Source organism: Rhipicephalus microplus, chromosome 4 (assembly GCF_043290135.1).
Source record: "Rhipicephalus microplus isolate Deutch F79 chromosome 4, USDA_Rmic, whole genome shotgun sequence".
In the NCBI taxonomy this organism is placed as follows: Eukaryota; Metazoa; Arthropoda; class Arachnida; order Ixodida; family Ixodidae; genus Rhipicephalus; species Rhipicephalus microplus.
The window spans coordinates 3,978,642-4,004,800 of record NC_134703.1 but is presented as its reverse complement, the minus strand read 5'-3'; the positions used below and the strand labels follow the sequence as shown (position 1 = coordinate 4,004,800).

At 45.7% G+C, this 26,159-nt stretch overlaps 1 protein-coding gene across 1 annotated transcript in view; it reads left to right on the top strand.

The window, feature by feature from the left end:
- Positions 1 to 25,594, top strand: part of LOC142814098 (uncharacterized) — a 36,349-nt gene extending 10,755 nt beyond the window's left edge. Inside the window, exons 5-13 of the mRNA XM_075892037.1 lie at positions 4,443 to 4,736; positions 11,474 to 11,705; positions 13,494 to 13,656; positions 13,822 to 13,946; positions 15,459 to 15,615; positions 17,206 to 17,379; positions 18,315 to 18,437; positions 19,157 to 19,374; positions 25,155 to 25,594. Of these exons, the coding sequence (XP_075748152.1) occupies positions 4,443 to 4,736; positions 11,474 to 11,705; positions 13,494 to 13,656; positions 13,822 to 13,946; positions 15,459 to 15,615; positions 17,206 to 17,379; positions 18,315 to 18,437; positions 19,157 to 19,351 (1,463 nt within the window). The 3' untranslated portion in view covers positions 19,352 to 19,374; positions 25,155 to 25,594. The remainder of the gene's footprint in view (positions 1 to 4,442; positions 4,737 to 11,473; positions 11,706 to 13,493; positions 13,657 to 13,821; positions 13,947 to 15,458; positions 15,616 to 17,205; positions 17,380 to 18,314; positions 18,438 to 19,156; positions 19,375 to 25,154) is intronic.
- The last annotated feature ends 565 nt before the right edge of the window (positions 25,595 to 26,159 follow it).

Here is a 26,159-nt window from a genome sequence, read left to right as displayed (position 1 = left end):
ACATGCACGCGCCTGTAGCACTTCCCCCTGGGACGCTGAGAAAGGGCACTAGGAGAGGTGGTCAAACGAGCGGATGAACGCAGCCTAGCGAGTGAAAGAGCGAAGCGAAAAAACGAGTGGAATTTCACACTCGTAAACAACTGGAATGCCATATCTGCCTCTAGGTAGTTTACGCCACTTTAAAATCAGCGCAACGCTCCGAGGCGGACGTAAATTGTGCCGTACATGACTTCATCATCATCATCAGCCTGACTACGTCCCCTGCAGGACAAAGACCTCTCCCGTGTTCCGCCAGTTAACCCGGTCCTGTACTTGCTGCTGACAATTTATACCCGCAAACTTCTTAATCTCATCTTCCCACCTAACTTTCTGTCTTCCCCTAACTCGCTTGCCTTCTCTGGTAATCCAGTTAGTTACCCTTTAAGGACCAGCGGTTATCCTGTCTACGTGCTACATGCCCGGCCCATGTCCATTCTCTCTTCTTGATTTCAACTATTATATCATTAACCCCCGTTTGTTCCCTAATCCACTCTGCTCTCTTCTTGTCTCTTAAGGTTACACCTACCATTTTTCTTTCCATTGCTCGCTGCGTCGTCCTCAATTTAAGCTGAACCCTCTTTGTAAGTCTCCAGGTTTTTTCTCTGTAGCTAAGTACCGGCAAGATGCAACTGTTACATACCTTCCTCTTGAGGGATAGTGGCAATCTACCTGTCATGATTTGAGATTGCTTGCCAAATGTGCTTCCCCATTTTTATTCTTCTAGTTACTTCAGTCTCGTGGTTCGGCTCCGTGATTGTTACCGGTCCTAAGTAGACATAGTCTTTTACAACTTCAAGTGCACTATTACTTATCTCAAAGCGCTGTTCTCTTCCAAGGTTGTTATACATTACTTTCGTTATCTCCAGATTAATTTTAAGACCCACCTTTCTGCTCTCCTTGTCTAACTCCGTAATCAAGAGTTGCGATTCGTCCCCGTAGTTACTCAGCAATGCAATGTCATCGGTGAAGTGCAGGTTACTAAGGTACTCTCCATTAACTCTTATCCCTAACTGTTCCAATTCTAGACCTTTGAAAACCTCCTGTAAGCACGCGGTAAATAGCACTGGGGAGATTGTATCCCCCTGCCTTACACCTGTTTTGATTGGCATTCTGTTGCTTTCTTTATGAAGCACTGTGGCAGCAGTTGATGCCCTGTAGATTTATTCCAGGGAATGGTATCCAAGTGCGGATTGCCCCGCTTGTAGACTGTTAGCTACATTCAACCATGTGGTGTGGGAATGTGAAGCCATCGGCCCCACCCTCAACGAGGACAGGTGGGCTGCGCTCTTACACAGCCCCGAACTTAAGGATCAAACCCTGGCCGTCCAGAGTGCCCGTGAACGGGCCGCCAAGCTCGGCTTGACAATCCCTACGTGGGATTAGCCGGGTGGCGCGGGGTTTCCACTGCGCCTTCTCAGGACCAAAATAAAGATTTAATCAATCAATAAATCTATCAGGGTGTTTATATATGCTTCGTCGACGCCCTGATTCCGCAGTGTCTGCATGAATGCTGATATTTCTACTGAATCAAACGCCTTTTCGTAATCTATGAAGGCTATGTATTGTGGTTGGTTATATTCTGAGCATTTCTCTATTACCTGTTTGATAGTATGAATGTGGTCGATTGTTGAGTAGCCTGTTCGAAATCCTGCTTGTTCTTTTAGTTGATTGAATTCTAATGTTTTCTTAACTCTGTTAGCAATTACTTTTGTAAATTGCTTGTATACTACGAAGAGCAAGCTGATCGGCCTGTAATTCTTCAAGTCCTTATCATTTCCTTTCTTATGTAGTAACATGATGTTAGCGTTCTTCCAAGACTCTGGTACTCTTCTCGTCAGGACACACCTCGTAAACAGGGTGGCTAGTTTTTCTAACACAATCTGTCCTCCATATTTCAGCAGATCTGATCTTACCTGATCCTCGCCAGCAGCTTTGCCTCTTTGCATGCTTTTCGAGGCTTTTCAGAATTCTATCAGTACTGGTGGGGTGTCATCTGGGTTACTGCTAGTTCTTATAGTATTAAGGTCGTGGTTGTCCCGGCTACTGTACACATCTCTGTAAAACTTCTCCGCTATTTTAACTATCATATCCATATTGTTAGTTATTTTGCCTTCTTTGTCCCTTAGTGCATACATCCGATTTTTCCCTATTCCAAGTTTCCTCTTCACTGCTTTGACGCTTCCTCCGTTATTCAGAGCGTGTTCAATTCCCTCAATAGTATACCTTCTTACATAGGATACCTTACGCTTATTAATCAACTTCGAAAGCTGTGACAGCTCTATTTCGTCTGTTGTACTTGAGACTTTCATGCTTTGACGCTTCCTAATGAGATTCTTTGTTTTCTGGGAAAGCTTTCCAGTGTCCTGTCTAACTACCCTGCCTCCAACTTCCACTGCACATGCCATAATAGTACTCGTCAGATTATCCTTCATCCTATCTACGCTAAGCTTGGTCTCCTCAATAAGAGCCGAGTACCTGTTCTGAAGCGTGGCTCTGAATTCCTGTATTCTCCCTCTCAGTGCTTGCTCACAGATTGGCTTCTTGCGTATCAGTTTCTGCCGTTCCTTCTGCAAGTCTAGGCGAATTCGAGACCGTACCATTCTATGGTCACTACATCGTACTTTGCCAACCACTTCCACATCCTGCACGATGCCTCGGTGTGCACTCATTATAAAGTCTATTTCGTTCTTACTTTCGCCATTAGAGCTCCTCCATGTCCACTTACGGTTTCCTCGTTTTCGGTAGAAGTTATTCAAAATCCGTAAATTATTGCGTTCTGCAAATTCTACTATACTAGCTCTTCTCTGGTATATTTAGTGCCGATGCCATATTCTCCTACTGCCTGGTCTCTAGCCTGCTTTTTCCTTACCTTTGCATCAAAGTCTCCCATCAGTATAGTATACTGTGTTTTTACCTTACACATTGCCGATTCTACGTCTTCATAAAAGCTTTCAACTGAAGCGTCATCGTGGCTTGATGTAGACACGTAAGCCTGTATCCTCTTCATCTTGTATCTCTTGTTGAGTTTAATTACAATACCTACCGCCCTTTCACTAATGCTATATTATTTCTCTATGTTGCCAGCTATGTTTCTGTGAATTAGGAACCCCACTCCCAGTTCCCTTCTGTCAGCCAATCCCCGATAGCAAAGGACGTGCCCATTCTGTAGCACCATATAGGCCTCATCTGTCCTCCTAATCTCACTGAGTCCTATTATATCCCATTTAACACCCTCTAGATCCTCGGATAGTGCATCTAGACTTGGCTCACTAGATAAGGTTCTAGCATTAAACGTTGCCAAGTTCAGGTTCCGATGGCGGCCTGTCTGGATTCAGAGATTCGTAGCACCCCCTGCTGCGTTGCAGATCTGACCACCACCATGGTCAGTTGCTTCACAGCTGCTGGGGACGGAGCGCCATGAGTTATTTGACGTTTGCACATGGGAGGTAGAGGCCAGATACTGCACCAGGGTGGCCAATCCTTCTCTGGCGAGAACCCCCCTCCGTTAGCTCGGGTCCGTGGTGTCGCTAAACACTAAACGCCTGCTTACGCAGAGCCCCTTCGTCGCCCATTCGCGTCACGAAATATTGAATTTGTTATAAGTGAACCTAGCGAAACGGCCGCGAGTGCATCATGAGGGAGTCGCAGTGTTGTCTGGGTAACGCATCTGCGCGAAACGCAGCATGTCGCATTTCACGCCTGTTACCGTCGGGCCGCGCCAACGGACGCTGGTCGCGCCTGGCGTCAGACTTAGAGCGCTCGCGTTTTGCTAACGTAGCGTCGCTGTGCCCTGCGTGTGCGCCCGTCAACGCTATAGTGTAATATATTGGGCCCTTCATGACGCACTCGCGGCTGTTTTGCTAGCTCCACATAAACCAAATTTGGTGTTACATGACGTCAATGGATGAAAGAATATATGACTGGTGCAAACATGATAATCCTAACACGCGTGTCATGTAAGAACATGACAACATACCACGCTCATACCATGTTCGCAGCCGTTTCGCTAGCTCCATGGATGCACATATCAAAATTTAGTATCACGTGACGTGAATAGATGACGGAGGTAAACGACACATCCAAACCTGATAATCATGACACGGAAGTAATGTACGGCATCAATTACCTCCTCATCGTAACTTCTGCTGATTTTAAAGTGACATCTCAACATTTAACATCCGTGCTTCGCACATCACTGATTCCCGCTGTACGTGGGATCTGCCAATTTTTATCAAGACTTTTGTGCTGCTTCCCTGGAATTCATGAACCAACCAACCTATATTTTTTAGCATGCATCCGCGTCTTGTGTATATTATTTTTATAAAAGATGCTAGCTTAGTACTTTTTGTGAATATTCACTCAATGTTGTAACACAAACCTGTCAGTTGACTACTATTCTGCAGGCGGACAAACCGTAGAGCATGGAAACGAAGCAGGAAATGGCAGTGCTGGGGAGGCCACGAAACACCTGCCAACAGAGCAGCCAGATAAGGAAAGAATCACCAATGAATCTTCAGACACGGCGTTACCCACTACCGATGAGCATGGCACAACAGCTGAGTCCCAAATCGTCACGTCGGAGGAAGATAGCATTATTTCGAGCGAAGTGAGTGACACCAGCCAGGTGCAAGTTACTGACGAGACAACATTTCCGACGAGTCTTCCCGAGGAGACAACCGAGCCGTCGACTCCCAATAGTAAGGAACGTGTATCGTTATTTGTAATAATGACAATGTTGAAGCTGCATACGCGCATTCTGTCTACTGTATTGCTGTCACAGTTTCATCATTATGCTGTATTCTTTCGAGAATTACGTCAGGAGGGGGTTCTAACATAAGGCACGCTCACGTTTGATTGACGGACGGCAGTACGTGGGGTGCCATGGCGAGGTGCTTTCTAAGTAGCTTCATCTCAGCGGATTGATAAGTGGCGCAGACCACGCAATGGCGGGGAATGTGACCTGTCTAGTTTTAAAGCTTGGTGGGCATGCTCTAACAAACAACACCTTCACCCAAATCTTAACCATCAGTATAACTAAGCAGAACTTGCGACGGCTGTGATTGTCATAATTTCTTGAGTTTTAGGCAATGACTGCCACACGTAATTGTTCCTACGGAACATTCGTAACAAGTAGCGCTACTTTGTGGCTGCATGCTACCAATGAAGAGTTTTTGTATGTGGTTTCTGTATTTCAATATTTAGTGAGCTCCGCTTAGACAGCCATAGTTCCCCATTTGATAAATTTCGAAAGAATGAGTAACAGTTTTGCCTTAGTAAGATTATGGGGCCTGTCTAGAACCATAAATTATGCTGACCAAACTACCGCTTGTTTATAATGTCAACGTTACCAGTGCGCTCCATACAACCTCTAGGTCACCTTCGTGTTGCGGCATTTGCACCTTGAATGCATGTCACCAATAAGAATATTATTGCAGACCAGCTACAGCCTCTATTAAAAATTCCTAGGCCACACTTCCATAGGTGTATGGGGATGGTGGTCAGGAAACATTGGCTGAACTCCGTAAGTACGCTTGAACATAGCAAAGGAAGATCTCCCCCCCCCCCCTCCTGGCTTGCCCTGAATGCTACCCGCCACGGTAGTCTAGTGGCTAAGGCTGCTGACCCACCCGCCCGTCGTGGGATCGAATCCCGACTGTGGTTACTGCTTTCTCGCTGAAGGTGAAAATGATTGAGGTCCATGTGCATAGATGTAGGCGCGCGTTAAAGAACCGCAAGTGGTCAAAATTTCCGGAGCCCTCCACTATGGCGCCACTGATGATCATATGGTGGTTTTGGGACTTTCAACAATCGTCAATACTGATGGCCAACATCGTTTATTTAACTTCCCTTCAACATTGTGCCAGGACGATTCTGCCTCTGTCGTAACCTTCCTAGGTAACTGAACTGCTCCTGTCATTGCTTGAATTCTGGTGGCCAAAAGCTTTCATAATAACAATAATAAGAATAAGAATATTTTTAGGCTTCAACGTCCCAAAACAACGATATGATTATGCGAGACACCATAGTTGATGACTCAGGAAAGTTAGGTTGTCTGGGGTTCTATAACGGCTCCTAACTTAGGTACACGAGCCTGGAGCATTTGCGCCCCCATCGAAGGTCAGAAACTTTCCGTTGGTGTTCCTAAACCTGTTGCTCCCAAGTTTGTCAACCACAAGATCTCTTTTTTTGCAGTTAAAAGAAAAGACAAAACAAAATTGAAGCGACCGTGACCAGACTGTGGTGTCTGGTGTAGTGGCATTTGTGTGCGCTGTTCTTTAATCTGCTGAATAACCTTGCGTTTTATTGCAATATTGAAACTGATCTCAGAAGCCACGCAGAAAGAAGCGAATGGTTGGAATATGCTACGCCATGCGCCGCAGCTATCTAAGACACTTGTTAATTATTTTGACAGTCAAATGGCGCTTATCTGACAAGCTTGTGCTGCGATACTTTATGCACCCAATATTTTGTTACATTGAAGCAGAACCATCAATGTCCACCGCAATTATTTCTTTCTTACAAGACTTTTGCTGAATATTTGGACAACCTGGAGGGCTCACCCTGGGATGGTTGAAAGAAAAAAAAAAGATTGTAACTCAGAGCTTATTCCACTAAAAAAAGTAAAAGAAAAGACAAAGCGTACACAATGTTGTGAGAGGTTTTAAGCAGCGAATCTAGACAGGTCTACGTGGTTGTTGCTAGGCTTTACCTGTGTGATGATAGTTTTTTTTTAAGTTGCTTCTCCACGCAGAGAGGCTCGAATTGAACCGCGGTCCCATACTAGACACGGAAGTGTAAACTCCAGTGATAAACTCGTGCTAAACCAAGCGTTCGCACTTCTCAGAGATCTATTGGAACGTCGTCCGCATCGGGCTCCCGTCGCTTTGGGGTCTTCTCTTCACCGCCATTTCCGTTATCTAGTATTTTCTCATTACGTTACGTTCAGAAGGAAGGCTGTTGCGAACCTGAAACGAGCGGACATATGGGTTTATCACTGGATTTACCCCGACGGTTTGTTGAACCTTTTCTCAATTACTGGTTACGCCTTTCGGAAAATATTGTTTGCGCCAATCCGTTGTCCCGCCATGGTGGCCCAGTGGCTAAGGAACCCTTCTGCTGAGCCACAGGTCGCTTGATCGAATCCCGGCGGAGGTGGCGGCTGCATTTTCGATGGAGGCAAAAATGCTGCGAGCCCGTGTGCCGATATTTTACTGCACGTTAAAGAACCCCAGGAGGTCAAAATTTCTGGAGCCCTTCACTAGGGCATGTCTCATAATCATATGGTGGTTTTAGGACATTGAATACCACGTATCTATCAAGGTCAAGTGAAGCAACCGTCTTTTAACCTGCATTTTTATTGAGCCAGTGGTAAGTAGTGAGCTTGACTGATTCATTGATTGATTATTGATACGTGGGGTTTAACGTTCCAAAACCATCATATTGCTACATGCATGTTGACATTTTGTGGGACGAAGCGCGTGTGTGCCTGACGAAGAGGACGAAGAGTGGTCTCCACTCGGTGTCTGGTCTACCAGTCAAGCCGCTGCTGCTGCTGGTTTGAAATATATTTCATCCACAGCCTCGGCGATACGGCGTCTCTGTCCCGTAACATATTTGGTGGAGGTGGAACGTTCCCCGTCCTTACCACGAAGCTTCGCAGTGGCCGCACCGTCCAGCCTACAGCCATGGCTCCCTCTTCTACCAGATTCTCGCCCCGAGCTGCCCAAAAGCCTCTGTGCCACAGACTTCAGTCGGATACCGCCAAGAGCCCTCAAACTAATTGAATTGGCAGCAAGTTCACCAGTCTTTGACGGTGATTATGCCATCACACCTATTCCAGATGTTCTCCTGGCACGCGACATCACTGTACCACACTCAGTCATAACCATGGAAATTCCCTGTCCTGTATTTTTTCTGGTGTTGCGCTGTAAGCAAGTTCACAATAGATAACCATGTCCTCTAGCCTAACATGTCTGCCCATTATCAATTTCGGTTTCACGCAGCAAGTACTACCACACGGAATTTCAGTCGCCACGCTTCGACCCTTGATAGACGCTCATGTCGCCGCTTTTGCGAAACACATGCTCTGATCTTCCATGTCGCCCGCAGGATGCCACATCCCTCGATGCGGCCTTGCGCCCCATGATCGACCCGAAACTCAAACCTAAGCAATCCGACGCCCTGTTCCGCCTTCTGGCTTTCTACCGCGACATATTGGACATCGACAGTAGTGCACTCGGTCAGACTTCCCTTGTGAATCACCGCATTAATACTGGTGATTCTCCTCCCATTCACTGCCGACATTACCAGGTTTCCGCCACAGGGCGTAAGGTAATTCAAGAAGAAGTCAACAAGATGCAAGCCAAAGGAATTACTGAACCTTCCTCGAGCCCTTGGGCATCTCCTGTTGTGCTCGTTAGAAAGAAAGATGACACGTGGCGCTTCTGCGTCGATTACCGCCATCTTAATCGAATCACAAAAAAGGACGTTTATCCTTCGCCCCGAATTGATGACGCCCTCGATTGTCTTCATGGCACGCGATACTTTTCTTCAATCGACCTACGTTCTGGATATTGGAAGATTGCGGTGGATGAGAAAGACCAAGAAAATACAGCGTTAACTCCCGACGGCCTATACCAATTTAAGGTGATGTTGTTTGGGCTATGCAACACCTCAGCCACGTTTGAGCGTATGATGGACTCGCTGTTACAAGGGTTAAAGTGGTCAACATGCCTGTGCTACCTGTATGATGTCCTCGTATATTCACCTACATTTGAGACACACCTCCAGCGTTTGTCAGTGGTTCTAGACATCTTCTAGGCACTGCTGGCCTTCAACTAAACTCGTCGAAATGTCACTTCGGCCGCCAACAGATTACGGTGTTGGGCCACCTTGTCGACGCATCAGATGTGCAGCCTGACTCGGAGAAAATTCGTGCCGTCACGAGCTTTCCTGTATCCCAGTCTGTCAAGGACGTCCGGAGTTTCGTGGGACTTTATTCTTATTTTGGAAGGTTCGTGAGAGATTTTACAACGATCACTCGACCACTCACCGATCTTCTGAAGAAAGACGTGACTTTCACGTGGGGTTCCGCCCAAGCTGCCGCTTTTTCTCACCTCATCACCCTCCTCTCGACTCTACCTATATTGGCCCACTTTGACCCGCCCACTCCGACAGAAATCCGAACCGATGCGAGTGGTCACGGGATTGGAGCCGTCTTAGCCCAACGCCAGTGGGGACACGACTGAGTTATCGCCTACGCTAGCCGCCTAATCACAGCTGCCGAGCGCAACTATTCAATAACACAGCGTGAATGTCCTGCTCTTGTTTGGGCAGTCACGAAGTTCCCCCCCCCCCCACCTTTATTTGACACGAATTTCTCTGTAATAACGGACCACCATGCGCTATGTTGGCTTTCGTCACTGAAGAATCCTACTGGCCAGCTCGGGTGCTGGGTTCTGCGACTGCAAGAGTATACCTACACGGTGACGTACAAGTCCGGACACTTACATAAGGACGCAGACTGCCTGTCCCGCTACCCGGTTGCTGAGTCGAGCACTATGCCTGACACCGACACTGAGCCTTGCGTCTTTTCCCTTTAGCAAATGACATGCATCGGCGACGAGCAGCGCCATGATGCGTCCTTGCGTGCTATCATTGAGCGCCTCGAATCACCATCTTCTAATCAGTTCCATCGCTCATTCGTGCTCCACGATGGTGTATTACACCGCCAAAGTTTTAGAGCCTGGTGGACCGGCCCTGCAGCTTGTTATTCTGAAACACCTTCGCTCGGAAGTTCTACATGAACTTCATGACCTTCCGTTTGCTGGTCACCTTGGTGTGTCACGCACTTACGACCGAATACGCCGACGCTTCTTTCAGCCAGGGCTTGCGCGCTAAGATACGTTGCGCCTTGTGAGAAATGCCAGTGCCGCAAAACATCATCGAGACTTCCCGCCGGATGCCTTCAACCACTTGACATTCATTCAGAACCGTTCTTCCACGTTGGCTTGGACCTACTTGGCCCTTCCCCCTTGTCTTCCTCGGGTAACAAGTGGATAGCCGTGGCCACCAACTACGCCACGCGCTGTGCCATCACACGAGCTCTTCCAACAAGCTGCGCCACAGATGTCACCGACGTCCTCCTCAAGGACGTAATTTTGCAACATGGAGCCCCACGGCAGCTCCTTACAGACCGTGGCTGCACCTTTTTGTCGAAGGGAATAGCCGACATCTTGCAGTCCTGTCAAACGATACACAAGCTGACTACGTCATACCACCCGCAAACCAATGGACTCACGGAGCATCTAAATTGAACCCTTACAGACATGCTCGCTAAGTATGTTTCTACCAACCACACCAACTGGGATCTCGCGTTGCCGTACGTCCCATTTGCTTATAATTCTTCTCACCACGACACTGCCGCTTACTCCCCATTTTTGCTGTTGCTCGGCCGAGAACCTACATTACCCCTATATAGAGTCATTCCATCTACAGCTACACTGACCAGCGAATATGCCCTTGACGCTATCACTCGGGCTGCCCACGCACGCGAAATCACCCGCACTCGCTTTCTGGCTTCTCAAGAAAACCAGTGGCGTTCGTACGATCAACGGCACTGCGATGTGCACTTCTTACCCGGTTCATTGATGCTGCTGTGGTCCCCGACCCGTCAAGTCGGCTTGTCGAAAAAACTTCTGTCCCGCTACACAGGTCCATATCGAGTCCTTCGTGAGGTTACTCCTGTGACATACGAAATTGGCCCTGCTGCTTCATCGCCTTCAACTGCCCCATAGACCACCGATATCGTACCTGTGGCACGCTTGAAGCCTTACCACTCTCGCGCTGACGTTGACATCTAGATGCGCGAGACGGCGCTTCTGCCGCCGGGGATTATGCTACATGAGTGTTGACATTTTGTGGGACGAAGCGCGTGTGTGCCTGACGAAGAGGACGAAGAGTGGTCTCCGCTCTAAGTCTGGTCTACCGGTCAAGCCGCTGCTGCTGCTGGTTTCAGATATATTTCATCTACAGCCTCGTTGATACAGCGTCTCTTTTCCGTAACAATATGATTATTACAGACACCATAGTGGAGGGCTCCGGAAACTTCGACCACCTTAGGTTCATTAACGTGCACTTAAATCTGAGCACACGGGCCTACAGCATTTTCGCCTCCATCAAAAATGCAGCCCCCGCAGCCGGGATTCGATCCCGCGACTTACGCGTCAGCAGCCGAGTATTTTAGTCTCTAGACCACCGCGGCGGGGCAAGTAGTGGGCTTTGCCCAGCTTTGTGACACATACCTGTTCATTACCATGATAGCTTTTTGTACACGTCATAGATTTTACGGCCGACTTAACCAGCGCTGCTGGTAAATAAATTATATACCCCAGTGTTGAATGCTCCTTGGAGACAGTTTTCCCTTTTTTTGCAGGTGTTTCATCACTCGGGGTGACGCTTCTATGCACAGTCAACCAGTTCGTCAACCGTAGCATGGTCGCCCCGGAAGACGGCTTGTGCGAACTCACATTCTATGATTCGTTCTTCAAGAATCAAACTTACGACCTGGCTGCTCCCTACAACGACAAGTTCAATTACTTCATTGAGTTAGCCACGCAACATGTGAAGACTGAGTACGGGGCAGCATTTGCGTACAGCTATGAAGAGTATGTTCCGATAAGATATATATTTATTACACAAGAAAATGCTGAAGTACTTTTTTTATAAAAATGCGTGGTGTAATTGGAATAATCATGATATTGAGCGAACGTGTATTGGTTCTCACACACCATTTGATAGGTGGTCTGATGGGGCTTCTCTTTACAATATAGGAGAAGTATTGCGAATAAAGCGCCCAGTGATAATCTTTATTGTCATCGAGCACAGTACGGTGGGAATATCGAACCTTTCTGAGAACGTTATTTTTTAATAGAACGTGGTACGTGCACAACAAAATTATGCGTATTAGGTATATCAGGGCAAGAGGAAATCAAGCTGCAAGCGTTTCCTAACAAAAATATTTTGAAATCGAGGCTGGTGCTTTATTAGTTGTGTTGTTTAGCAAGCCAGCTACAAAATGAAAAGAAACGATACGTCACACAAACTATGTAAGCGCGAGCAATGTTTTTAACGCAGTATTGTTGTTGTTTGAAGTACCAAGACCATGATGGCTTTACGGGGCACGCGTATAGTAGAGGGCTTCCGAAATTCACACCTTCGGGTTCTTTAACCTGCACCTAAATCTAAATACATGAACCTCAAGCTGTTCACCACCACCGAAAATTAAGTCGCCTCGGCCGGATTCAATTTCTTGACCTTTGGGTAAGCAGGCGAACGCCATACCCACGAGACAACCATTGCGGTTGTAACGAAGTGAGCAATTTGAAGTAGTCCATAGGCTTAAGATGCACGTTTCACGGCAGATAATTAGCGTTGATGGTACGGTGAAAAATGAAGGCATGTATTTCCAATGCTATGGTCACATAACAGGGCTCGTGGACTGCTGCTGATTTCAGCGATGATGATTGATATTTTATTTCAGAATTTTGCGGAGTACGGTCTTTTTGAAAACACTTATGTACCGTAGTGACTTTTGTTGAGCCTTGATTTCGAAGGAAGCTGTAACCACCGACAACAGCGAGCGCTAAATAAGCCCCTCTGTACTTTGGAATGCCACTGATAGCAGCCTCTTGGAGTCACTGTAAGGTTACATGATCGTGAATGTCAGTGTCGCGAATGGGCATATATGAGCCGAATGGCCACAAAAAAGTATTTCCATAAATCACTCATAATGGACACAAAATAACCTAGAAACACATTTAACGCTGCATCATGCAACAATTATCTTGAGTTTCATCGAACTGAACGCATGTGGTAAACTGCTATAAGGGCATCCAAAATTAAGCCTTCTGCGTGTATTCCAAAACTTTCAACGGAATCGGCCGCACACTCTCGTAGCACACTTCGACTTCTCGGCTAGATCAGCTGCTCAGTTGTAACCACAGCACGTTCTCACAATCGGCGACCCTCATACACGTGGCATGGACGTGCCCACAGTACGCTGACGCCTCTTACACAGAAGATACATGGGAGTCCCTTCTGCATATCACTGACTCGGCACAGCCACGCCGGGTAATCTCACGCGCATCGGAGGCCGCGGTGTCCCAAGGGGTTTCTGCTGACCTCCCCTAAGCAGCGTAACAGACCTCTCGGCCGGTCCCCTCTTTTGGGAGTAATAAAGTTTTGATCATTATGATCATGTTCCTACAACTTAGAAGGATTCTCAAGTTTTTTTCTCGTACTTGCCGGTAACAGTGAAAGCTTTAAACATACTAAAACAGCGTGGGAAAGTGTTGCGAGTGCTTGTGTGTATAGTACGTCGCGGTTGTTTCTTGAGTATCGTTCTTGGGCTGCATAAGAGCACGTGATATGTTTTCCTCCTCCTTCTGTTCCAGATCGAAGGACGTCCTTGATAAAGCGCTGTCGGACAACCCATCGAAGGTGCAGGCTGACCTAATGAATCTCCTGCACCAGAACATCACGCACTTTGGCACCGTCGACATTGGACATGTACGCTTTGGCCCAAGTGTACTGAAACGCGTGTTGAGAAACTTGAAGGTAAGAACCTGTTTTGTGGGTTCCAGGAAATAGAAGCTATTGTTCCGCAAGCATCTCCATAGCTTAACAGTCATAACCACGACGTATAAAAACTTGAGATGTAAAAAAAGAGAGACATTCAAACTCATAAGCGTGCGACATTTTCATCTTTTCTTCTAATTTCAGCGTGTGTACGACATTGTTGAAGATAAGCGAAGCAACCAGCGTCCCGTGTACACCATTATGACAATCCCAATGTATCTGAACGACAGCGGTGTGTGGATGAAGGAAATGAGTGACTATTTGAACCAGTACGTGCCATGGCAAACAATGTATGTTGGTAGGGTGTTGTCAATCATAGTGTAAGTCTTACGTCAGACTAACTGTAGTACTGCGAAGGAGAGTTGTAATCCAGTCAGTTTCTCAATCCATACAAATACAATATATATTCATGCAATCGGAGCTTAATACCCTACCTTGTGTAGCGAAGTCTGAATCTTAAGTTCTTACTTATTCATAGCTATTGATGCTGGAACTATGACATTGTGTCCAAACAAGTCTTATAGACCAATTTTGTGTGCTAAAAAGTGTGCGTGCTGTAGAATACAACATCGGCGGATTCCCAGAATTTGTAATAGTGTAAATATCTGGCTTAATTCATGAGTCATCATTAGGCAAGCGGGCAACGCAAGGCTATAAGTAGATGGCAGAAGAGACGAAGGCTATGCGTATCGCATCGCCGTAATGGCACACCAAGGGGCGAAAGGGGGGGGGGGGGGGGGGGTCTCCAAAGGTTTCTCGAGCCACGCGTATTTATGCTGAAAGCAGCATGACTGCAGCCCGTCAATCAGCAATGCGTGCCAGACAATGATTTGATCCGGCACTGCGCAGACTGCATTGCGCATGCGATGCATGTGTCTTTTTATATTATTTCGTTATTTCATCCACATTCTATCCTGCGTTCTCAGTATAGCTAAGAACGTCTACAGTAAGTGTACGCTTTTAATTTTTATGAAAGGGATCATGCGAGTGCGTGGCCTGTGTGCTCCAACAGCTGCTTGCAGCGCGTTCAAGCGGGAACGAGAGCAACCACAGCTTCCCTTCACGTCATCTAGCGGCGATAACTACAAACATACATTTGTGATATGGAACCACCAGCAAGACTGCAACATTTTCCTTCGTTTAGGTCATTGCGCAAGAAGCCGACTCCACACAAACAACCAGCCATTGGTGAGGCGGCAAGATTGCAGCCCTTCCTCCTTCAAAGAGATTACGCGAGAGGCCGGGCCCGCAAAATTGCAGTTCTGGTATTAAGTGTAATCCCCTTAAACGGAGAGAGGGTTGCAATCTTGTAACCGGCTCCATATCACCAATGACTGTCGTTTCGCTCGCCGCTAGGTGTCAGGATAAGAGGATGTGGTTGTTCTCGTTCTCCCCCGAACAAGCTGCAAGCAGCCGCGAGAACGCAGGACATGCGCTCGCGTGTTCTTTTTCACTAAAAGTGACAGTGTACATCTACAATATCCTATAGTGCAACTAGGCTGTTTTCCTTACTACACATTGCGTCCCACTTTAGATATAAGCCATGGCATCAAGCTGTTGTTCCCTAGCCATCACGTTTGATATGGTGGAACTAGATTGGCACAATTTCGGTGAAGTATTCCGCGGGGCTAAATCGGGCAGTGCAGGATATCACGAACGGGAGCGTTTCTGTAGCTGTGTATTTATCATACGCACAAGTGAGCCACCTCGGTGTAGTTCCAAAAGCGCAATCGTAAACTATCTTGTCTCCCACGTGACGCATGTTCTGTGCCAACTCGCAGCAGCGGACTGCCACTCCATGGCGTGATTGCCATACCACACCTGACGGAAAACGATCTCACTTCTGGCTACGCATGTCGCATCGTGCCTCCCATGTTCCTCAACGCGCCCAACATACCGGAGGAGTTGGAAAGATTGAACCCCTACACATACAGCATGGTAATTAGTAGCCCTCCCCTTGCTTATGTAATGAATTCGGGTCCTTCAGAGCAGCGACTTTCACGTAACACCTTGAAGCTTATTGTTCATAACTTTGGAAACGTGTTTCGATTCTCTCTGCCCTAGAACGAAACATTTTGGGGGTAGTGGCCGTTTAGCAAGGGCTAAACAGACAAGGCTTGCGGAGGTTTACGCTGCAACGTAATTTTTCGGCATGCTCTATTGATAATTTTTCATCATTAATCCGATATCAAAGGTGCAATAGCGTGAGTATAATATATAGCTAAACTTGTACAAAAATCTATAAAATATTCCTGCCCTAGCAAAGAAATTTTTTTAAGTATTGACAGTACGTTTATTTTTTATTTTTTGTCGTTGCTCGTATGGCAACGTTGCAGGATTGAAAATGTTATAAAGCTGAATACCTTACTGTAGTCAAACAATAAGAATGTTGCAATTTTTGAACTGGTTCAACGTTTTAAGAGCATTCCGTAATGGTGGGCCAGTGCACCTGGTTGCGGTGCTCGGCAGCAGGCCCGAACGTCACTGGTTTGATTCCGACAACTGCGGCGCCCCGCCGTGGTGCTCTAGTGGCTAAGGTACTCGGCTGCTGCCCCGCAGGTCGCGGGATCGAATCGGGGCTGCAGCGGCTGCATTTCCGATGAAGGCGGAAATGTTGTACGCCCGTGTGCTCAGATTTGGGTGCACGTTAGAGAACCCCAGGTGGCCGAAATTTACGGAGCCCTCCACTGCGGCGTCTTACATAATCATATGGTGGTTTAGGGACGTTAAACCCCACATATCATTCAATCAACTGGCTACTGCTGTCACATCTCAGGGGAGGTGAAATGCTATATATGCCTCTGCGCAGCTCAATGTCAGTATAATTTTCAAAAAACCAGTAACTAAGTGCTCCACTACGGTGTCTTATAACCATATCGTTGTTATGACGTGTAAACCGTAAGACCATTATGCTAAATGGTTTCAGCATAGCGTACGCCCAAATAGCGTTATTTGCGTATGTAGGCAATTTCAGTCATTGAACGTGGGTACCTAAGAGGCTGGCGCATGAAATTTGCACGCAGTGGCGAGAACCACTGAAGCAATGCTTTGCGTACGCTGTTCTGAAAGTGCCTGTTAGGGAGTTTCAGAATACCGTTTGCAAGCGCTGCGGGCGTAGCGGGCGCCATATGAGTTTTAGATTAGCGTTTGCCCTGCTGCGAACCGCAACGCACGATCGCAGCGACAACGTAGCTCGAAACCAGCGGTGATGGCGGCCACATGTGGGCCGCCATCACCGCACGCAATTTCGGATTTCTTGCGTGCGGTCCGCGAACGCCGACTCGCGTTACGACGCATGCGCAGTGGCTGCGACCGCACCGCAAGGGCTCGCGGTGCGCTATTCTAAAACTCCCTATTACTTTTTAACGGTTACAGACCACGCAAGGACGGTGAATAGTATCAGTGTTTTTTTTTCACTTCCACTTTTCTTCGGATTACTTGAAGTGTCATGTTATCATTCTTCGTATAAATTGTCCGAACTGAGCTTTATCCTGAATGCTTGCTCTTGCCAAAACTGCCAACTCACAGACGTTGGAGTATGAAGCCCTGTCGGAATTCGCCAGCAAGAAGCTGTCGCCATCGTTGTTCGTGACTGTTCCCCTTCACGGCAAATGGTATCCGTACGACAACGAGGGCCAATATACTTTCGACACGCTGTGCGGTGTGGACGACCCATCTTCTCCCTTGGGAAGCGTGGCCGAGGTAAGAGAATATTTGCGCATCACTTCTTCGTTTAAGGTGCACGCCTCCATTTAAGCGACTTGCTTGCCTTAGTTTGGTGGCGTCAAATTTTGGTGATCTAGAAAACACTCCTTCGTGTCTGGAAGGATGCGTCCTTTTGTTGGAAAAAAAAATCATGAAAGCGCGGCTTCTTCGTTGTAGACAGGCGCACGGGAGGAGAGGGCCAGTTCTTCATGATTGCGACCATTGAGGAGCTCGTTTTCAACGTGGGGAGAGTGGGAGGTGCTACGCAAAGCTTGCAACCCCCCCCCCCCCTCACATCCTCCCACTTTATTGGAAATCCGGTACACTCCCCCGCACGTGAGAGGCCAACTTGGGAGCATGCAAAAAAGGAGAAAGTAAAATCGTTTGCTTGGCTACTGGCTTCCTCAACGGCCATACGCGCAGGATATTGTCTTGTGTATTGCAGTAATCAAAATATACGATATTCTTGATGGGGAGTTAATAAAAATTTGCGATATTCTTGATACGGAGTGACACGCACCAAATACGGGACACAAGGAGCAATACATGCAGATAGACAGACGAAGCGCAAACTAACAATAGTTAATTGGCGTGAAATGTGAACTTATGTATAAGAACGACTAACACAAGTTGTGTATTGAGAAGCAAAGCAAACATGAAACGAACGTTCACGTGTCTTACCAGTGACATACGTATTTTCCTTTGGCTGATAAAGAGATAGATGGCATGCACAAGAAGCCCAAGTTGGAACAATCCTGATGCGATAATCACTAACATATCAGCACTATAGATACATTGTTTGCATAAAAGACTGTAAAACGTCCACTACAGTTGCACTGTCGTGGCAGTGTTGTGCAGCGCTCGAGCACCATTGCCCATGCGCTGTAGACAACAGTCGATTACGATCAACAGCGCATGCTTCGTTCCTGCAGGTCTGCAAGAACGCGGCATGCAACACGACATACGTTGAGGTTCCTCATGTGGGCTTGCTGTCGGCCTGCGAGAAATCGCAAATGGTGTTCACGTACGATAACGACAAGTCGTACCGCTACAAGGTTAGTGTGGCGTCGGTCAATGCTGCACGCGCATTTGTTTAACCACAGAAGGCCATCGCTTTGAAGAGAATGATCACTTTATTTCTTTATTCTCAATGGTGACAGAGGGGAAGGGGAAAGATTCACCGTATGTGTTTCTACTGTAGTTGTACTGTAATTGGCTTAATACATGACGTGACTTAATTAATGAGTATCTTTATAAACCATATGTTCGCCTCGGTGGTACAGTGGTTACGATGCTCGGACGCTGACCCGCAAGTCGTGGATTTGATCCGTAGCAACTGCGGTTGCATTTCGATACACGTGGGCTGCATAGGCCGATGTACTATATAGGTGACGTCAGTACCAGTTAATGTACACTAGATAGTCCAGAACCCCCCCCCCCCCCCCTGACTGTGGGTGTTGCAATCATATCATGGTTTCGGCACGTAATGCCACAAATATTGGCAATCTGCGTGATATTCGAAATGCTGCATGATTTGCCATTTGGGGGAAAGCGGCACAGGTTGGTACGGCATGGATCGGCCGCCCAGTGTGCGTCTGCCGTCTTACTCTGTCCTACATCGTCAAGCTAGCAATATTTGTGTTTCCTGAAACTAATATCTAATACTTCACTTTAGTACTATGCGCTTAGATATACAATACTTCAGTTTAGATTTATTTTTGTCATAGTTTTACACATCCCAGTCACTATACCTGTTTCTGCTGTTTTTATGCAGTTGTGCATTCTGAAGAAGCACCTGGCGAGTCTGCGGTATGGCATCCTCGCCGTGGGCATTAACATGGATGACACAACGAACAAATGCGGTCAGGGCAGCTACGCCCGCCTTCGTACGCTGCGCTGGCTTGTGGAATACTTCAATACCAGCTTCAACTCGCCCGACGACTACGACCGATGTGAGCGAGGGCCTTAGCAGTACGTCAAACACTAGTTTACGTAAGTGTTTGTCCTCATGTGATGCTTTGTGTGGTACAGTCATGAGCGAAACACTTAGGACCACGACAGTGCATTATAAACTAAAGTACCTTTATTCTAAACTGCCTCGCTGCGCCTTCTGGTGCCTTCGCGCAGTTACGTTTGAGAGCGTGTACGTCACCTGCGAGTCTTTTCCTACCTGACAGTCTGGTCGTTCTACCACATCGACCCTTCGACTACCAGAATTCGGGATGAACGCTACATGCCACTTCTGCAGTCGGTGTGTAAAGTGCAGGTATCGTGATAAAGACTCTTCAAGTGTATAGAAACAAGGTATTTTCATTGCAATGTAACCACTTAGGCGCTTCTGCGCGACTGCGGAAGGGACAACTTGGATGTCTTCGTGTTCACGCGTTTGCAATGAGCTGACTGGAAGGTATATAGAAAAGGGCGAGCGAGCGCACAGCGCATTGTCGAAGTTAGGCGTCAAATTTTCCGAAACCGCAGCGATGCTGTTTGGTAGACGTTCCGGTAGCCTCTGAAATTTCGCTCATGACTGTACCGTTATTTTTTGTTGTTGTTGTTGTTTATTGCACGTATAGCGTCTGTTTCGGTTGTCTGCGCAGGAACCCTTCGCTGCATTCGGCACCATATCTAGTCAAAGGCATCTGAGTTCTGCCTGTACCACAGAGTGTGCTGCGGCTTTAAACATTTCCGTGTTGCCCAGTGTGGGCTGCCCTACAATTTAGTCGTCAGATCGGGTTCACTTCAATGTTCTTTTTTGCTCAGTCAGTGCAGCTACCTTCTTCGGCGTCTCGGCACTTCTCTTCTACACGCATATATTTTCAGAAGCCTTTAAGTACAAAGCATCGCACTAACGAGTAGTCCACCGTCAACGCCTTGCTAGCAGATTGTGTGGAAAAATATTGAATGTTATCTAACAGGTTAAATATAACGATTTTTAAACTATTGAGCGCTTGTAGTTATAAATATGCGTGTGCTTTCATACAATTATCGGCGTCACTTTTTCAATAATTTTGCTTGACGAAACTAAAAAAGCAAGTATCCTTAAATGTTGTCTTCCTAACTAGAAGTTCAACTTGCTCTGTATCAAAAATCGAGACGAATGCGACAGTATTTCATTGCTAGCAAAACCGCTATATTATCATTGCGTGCCATGAAGCACGCAATGATAATATTAGTTATTAGTTAAGTAATAATATTAGTAATAATAATATTAGTATTATTAGTTAAGATTAGTTCGTGTGATCAAGATACGTTCCATGTAATGGTTGTGGAAAACAAATAAACATGTTGTAAGCTAACGCTACGTTTTATCAGGCTAACGTGCATTTATACCTGTGTGTTCTTGCCTGCACTACAACACAAAAATATTCGAAACAAGCAACAATCTAGCGCTAAAGAATGCATTTGCATGCACGTAGCGACCTCTTTCCCACTCGTGTGCCAGATGGTCAACCTGCGGCACCCTCCCGTCCTGGTCCGTTGGCTCCTCAGCTTGGATCACTGCATCCGTCGCGTTGAACCTAGCGTCCTTGCCGTACGCTGATTCGGCACGTATACTGCATGTGGTGTACTACAACGCCCTGCAGAACAACGAGATCCTCCGTGAACTCACTCACTCTGCTGCTAGCTTGTTCGGGTTTAGGTATTAAAGGGATACAACAGAGCAAAACATTTTTTTGTCACATTTGTAAATTCGTCGTTAATAATTCCAAAGTTGCCGTGCTGCCTCAAGATGACGCTTGGTAAGATAAAAAAAATGTGCAACAAGAAAACGTGAGTGGCAATGCCACCTTGAAGTTCCCGCACCAGATGCAGTGACTTCATAAATTTTGACGGCTTTACTCGGTTCAACATATATTTCCGAATCACTAAAGAATAGTGCAAATGGTCGTCCGAGGGTGCTATATAGGTTTAGCATAGAAAGTTTTAAGAAATGTTTAGGCAATGTTAACAAAATACCAAAAAATGTGAATTTTTGGAACCGTTGACGTTACGTGCAGTTTTTTCGGTGGGAAATTCAGTAAAGCAACTCTAAGCTTGGGTTTTCTCATTTATCATTGCATTATATGATGGCTCAATCGACCACGTTAGGGTACAGTCTATATTTTTAGAGTTACTGATTGTTTTCATTTAGTGTTTGGCTACGTCCGTTGGCTAAATTAAACGCATGGAGAAGCCCAACTTAGCGGATCTCTATTTCTGTGAAGAAGCGACACTATAAAATGTTATCGCTGCTACTGTCAGCGTAAAGCTTGGTGGACGGCTATTCAAGCATGACGGACCCCTCTACCGACCTTCATATCTCTGAGAACACTTGTTGCCTATAGCTCTATAACTGAATGTTCAGTCGGAAATGAATTATAAAAGGCGAGGAGAAGTTTTGCTCCAACCATTTACGAGCACGTTTGTACTCACGTGCCCCAGCATCAAGGTTTCGTTGGACCGCAACGGCAGCAGAGTGGGAGCACTGCAAGCCATGTCACAAAAAAGGCGTCTTCAAGATGTGCATTATCGCATTTATGCTGAAATCTGCCGATGCGTCGTCACTAACCCATTTCTCGGACTCAAATGGTATGCCGAAGGTTCTTGCTTTCATATACTGCGAATGGAGTTGAACGCGAACAAGTTCACGTTCTCTGTCGCCGAGGTGGGAGACTGCCGACTTGGCCAGCTCTGTTCAAACTATGGCATTAACGTCATTTCACCGTATATTGCCTCAAACAAGAAATCGTTGGTTTTCACTTTTTACTATTTCTTTTCCTCCAAATTAACGGGCAAAACCTCAAAGTTCTATAGAAAATTCACTGCCAAGCGATAGCGTAACCAAGTAATTACAGAATGTTTTAGAGTTCAGCTTCTAGGTACCCGTACCTGTATTGCGCGTATTTGCGGTTAATGTTAGGGGATCCTTAAGATTCACCTTTAAGAGTTGAACGTGATAGCTAAATGCTGCCCCTAGTGCGCAGAAAGCTCGAAATGGCTTGTGTCAGTCAAGTTTTCGCATACGGCTACATTCTATGTAATAAGTAGTGTGCTTTAAACTGTATACAAGCAATTGTGCGCTTAAAACGTTTTCGAACATGATATGCCCACACTACGTTGCCTTAATGGCAAATGCGCAGTAACGTGTGCGCCTTTTGTAGCGGATGACCCACTTTAAACTATGAAGTCATGATAATTGCATGTTATGACACCCGATCGCGATGTACGTGTGTGCCACGCATTATAACTGATATTACACGTTACATTGTGAAGGAGGTATATAGAATGAGTGTGTTTGGGGAAAAGCATGCAAGTTACTTTCGCGGCATTTCTAAGCAGATGTAGTAATTTTCACAAGAATACATTGTTGATAAGTTAGAAAAAAGTTTGTGTTAGGAATTTTCAGCGAAGCATTTTACTGCATGGTACACACTATACTGTTTAGAAAATTAGACTTATGTGGTATTAGAGGGCACACTTTAGATTTATTAAAATTATATCTCATCGGAAGCAGTACGTTCGCATGAGCAATCACCAGTCAAACAAGCATGATAGTACAGCTCGTGTGCCACATGGCAGTATACTTAGGCCTCTTCTCTTCTACATTAATTTACATTATTGATATTGCGAACATTGTTGATCAGTCCAAATTCCCCATTTATGCGGGTGACACTACAATACTTTTTTCAGCTTATACACACAACGAGCTATCTTCCCATGGTAATAATGTATTAGGTAAGCTATAACTTAGGACAACAGTAAATTTACTGTCGGTTATTGTAAATAAAAGTAAAGCTGTAATTTTCATCCTATATAAATAAATAATATAATTTAGTACATTTGCGGTGTAAATCCCAGCCAGTTGTAATTATCAGGTCAACAAAATCACTAGGAGTTAATTTCACACAGCATTTGCAATGGAATGAAGATGCTAACATTATTTTATTGAAAGAATTGAGAGCGGTTGGTATACTTTGGCGACATGAATCTGTTTTACCTTTAAAGGCAAAACTTGTGTACCACAATTTATTCCTTTCACGCTTGAACTACCGCGCGTGAGTGCGGATCACAACCACTAAAGCTATTGAAAGAAAAATTTTAATCGATCCCTAATAAAATCTTAGGCCTAATTCACAACCTTCCTGACAGACATACAACGTATCGCTTTTTTAACGAACTTGTTTAATGAATTTCAAATGCTTAAGCACCACTGCCTCAACGGATGCGGTCAACCCTTGTGGAACGGACTGAACCGACGTCAAAATGTTGGAAGTTTCTGGAGTTTCGGCTGGTGGCGTTTCATGAAGAATATACACCGCCATAGACGGAATTCGGTACGTTTTAAAAACTATGGCAGACAAAATAATGCATCATCTCCCCACTACGGCACGTCTCATAAACATATCGTGCTTTTGAGACGTAAAAAGATAAATTTATCAACAACATTCAATGCATATGGTCATATGGAATTTACGTGTATTGAACTTGCGTGTATTGAATTTACGTGTATTGAATTTACGTGTTTAGACTAATCTACAGTATGGCCCTACGAAGCACTTTGGATATTGTGATGCTAATCAAATATATGGCCGCACATAGCAATTTTGATCATGAATGATTGCAAATTAAGATGTCGCAAGCAATACTTGCTCGAAAGAGCTTGACCAAGTTCCTTTCCGTGTGATATTTGTACAAACAGCTGAGTTACACTTCTCCCTTGTTTCTTTTGGAATTCTTTTTGCGATGTTTCGTGATTTAGTGTGCATGTCTGTGAATACGTGAGCTGTAGTGTGAAAATGTAAGGCAAACGACCTGTGCCAGCTCCAGCCACACCCGCACCTGCTACACCTGTGCCATCCTATAGGGTTGTATCCTGGAACCCAAGGGCGCCGACACTGGGCTGTATGGAAGGCTGCAGACCCTCCCACACTCCAAAGAAATTTTTTGTCTGCCCCCTCTCCACAAGGGCAAGTCCAGTCAAATCACAATGCGTATGTTCCCAGCCTCCATGTCCCCTGAAGGAACTCGCTTGTCTTGTGTGCCCCCCCCTCTCTCTCTCTCCCCGTAAAAAAATCCTGACGCCACCTCTGCTATACAAACGGTGTTTCTCCTACTCACTCTCGAGAGTGGGCCAGGAAACAAACGGGTGCAAAGTCATCATTGTCGAAATTAATGATAAATGGACATGGCCAGGGCATGCAGCGATTAGTCAAAACAATCAGCCATTAAGGGTTACTGGCTGTATCACAAGAAAAAGCAAGCGCTAGAGGGTGAGGCAGACAGTAGATAGACAGATGAGATGGAAAAGTTTGCTTGTATAACACTGCTGCAGCAAGTACAGTACCAGGTTTATTGACAGAACATGGGAGAGCTTATTCCCTTGCAGAAAGCGTAGTCAGGCTAATCATCACTCCCGAGCTGGGTTTGCTCGTTACAGTGTGCGGTGACCACTTCTTTCATGATGAAGTTGGCTAAAACATGCATAGGTGTATATTAGAACCAGAGAACGGCTATTTTGGGCACTCGTACATTGTCAGCCTCATCCCTAGCAGCTTTTAAACAACTTCACACAATACAGATTAGTATATAGCTGCACAAGCTTCTTCAATGAGAACTAGCAGATAATCAGTGCTGATAATTGTCTGATCATTGTCTCTTATTTCTCATTGAGGTTTTGTCTAACAAAAAAAAAAACTAGCCCTTAAGATTACACGTATTTGCCTGCAAATCGTTCTTATCTTAACAACGTGAGCTCATCAATGCGAGCTCAAGACATGTTTCTCGAAACGCAGTGTACTCTGGCTGAGTGACATGTCGCCGCCCTTCATGCGAGACGAAGTCTACCGTCATGGCACCGCCTGATTCTTGGACAAGCAAGACCGAAGCGGCGGACCTACCAGCCACTGCGATTGGAAGACCTTCACGCTGTATTCATTCTCTGCTGTTACATACTCGCCACGTCGGCATTCTTCCTTGTTGTCGAGTTTGTCGTCTACGGTGTCACCAGCTGCGTCGAGTGCCTCAACACATCGATGGGTCAACTGCATACCACTGTGTTCCAGTCTACTAGAAGCTTTCGTTAAGCACCAATGAATTGTTAAACGCAGATTAGAATAACTTCTGGTGTGAGCAATTCAGAAGCTTCTGGAGCAAATATTTTCAATATGTCATGATTTAGTGCGCAGTTAGAAAATAATAAAAATGAATAAATGTCTCATATTTGTGACCTTGAGCTCTCTCTCTCTTCTTTTTTTATTGAACGGGAAGCTGACTTTCAGTTTCATCACGAAGGCGCAATAACATCACACCTTCCCCTCCCCCTCCCCCCTTGGAAAAAAGGAAGCGAAGAAAGCTGAAGACATTAGGCCAATATCACTGAGACATCTGTTCTGCCCTAGGAAGATTCTTAATCAAATTAAGGTGGTTTTTATTGCAAATCTCTCAACAAGTAAAATTTGAATTCCTCTAAACATTTTATATTTAGATTTAAAAGAAATATGTGATCCCCTTTATATAATTACTTTTTTCTTGGCCAATCCCCCCGAGTGGGTTTGAGCCATTATTTTAGGCCATCGTTATTATCACCAACACAGTGTGACGCGCAAAATATAAAACTTGTTTCATTTCGAACTTGCAAAGACTTCTGTAGTGCAAGGGAAAAAACAGAAAAAAAAAACATTAAAAATCTATTACGTTGGGTAACAGTAAAAAAAATATCAGTCCCTGAGTAAAATAAAAATGTTATTTTAAAGCACGCCTTTGCTGCAAAGCAGTCAGCCAATCATTCTTTTCAGCCG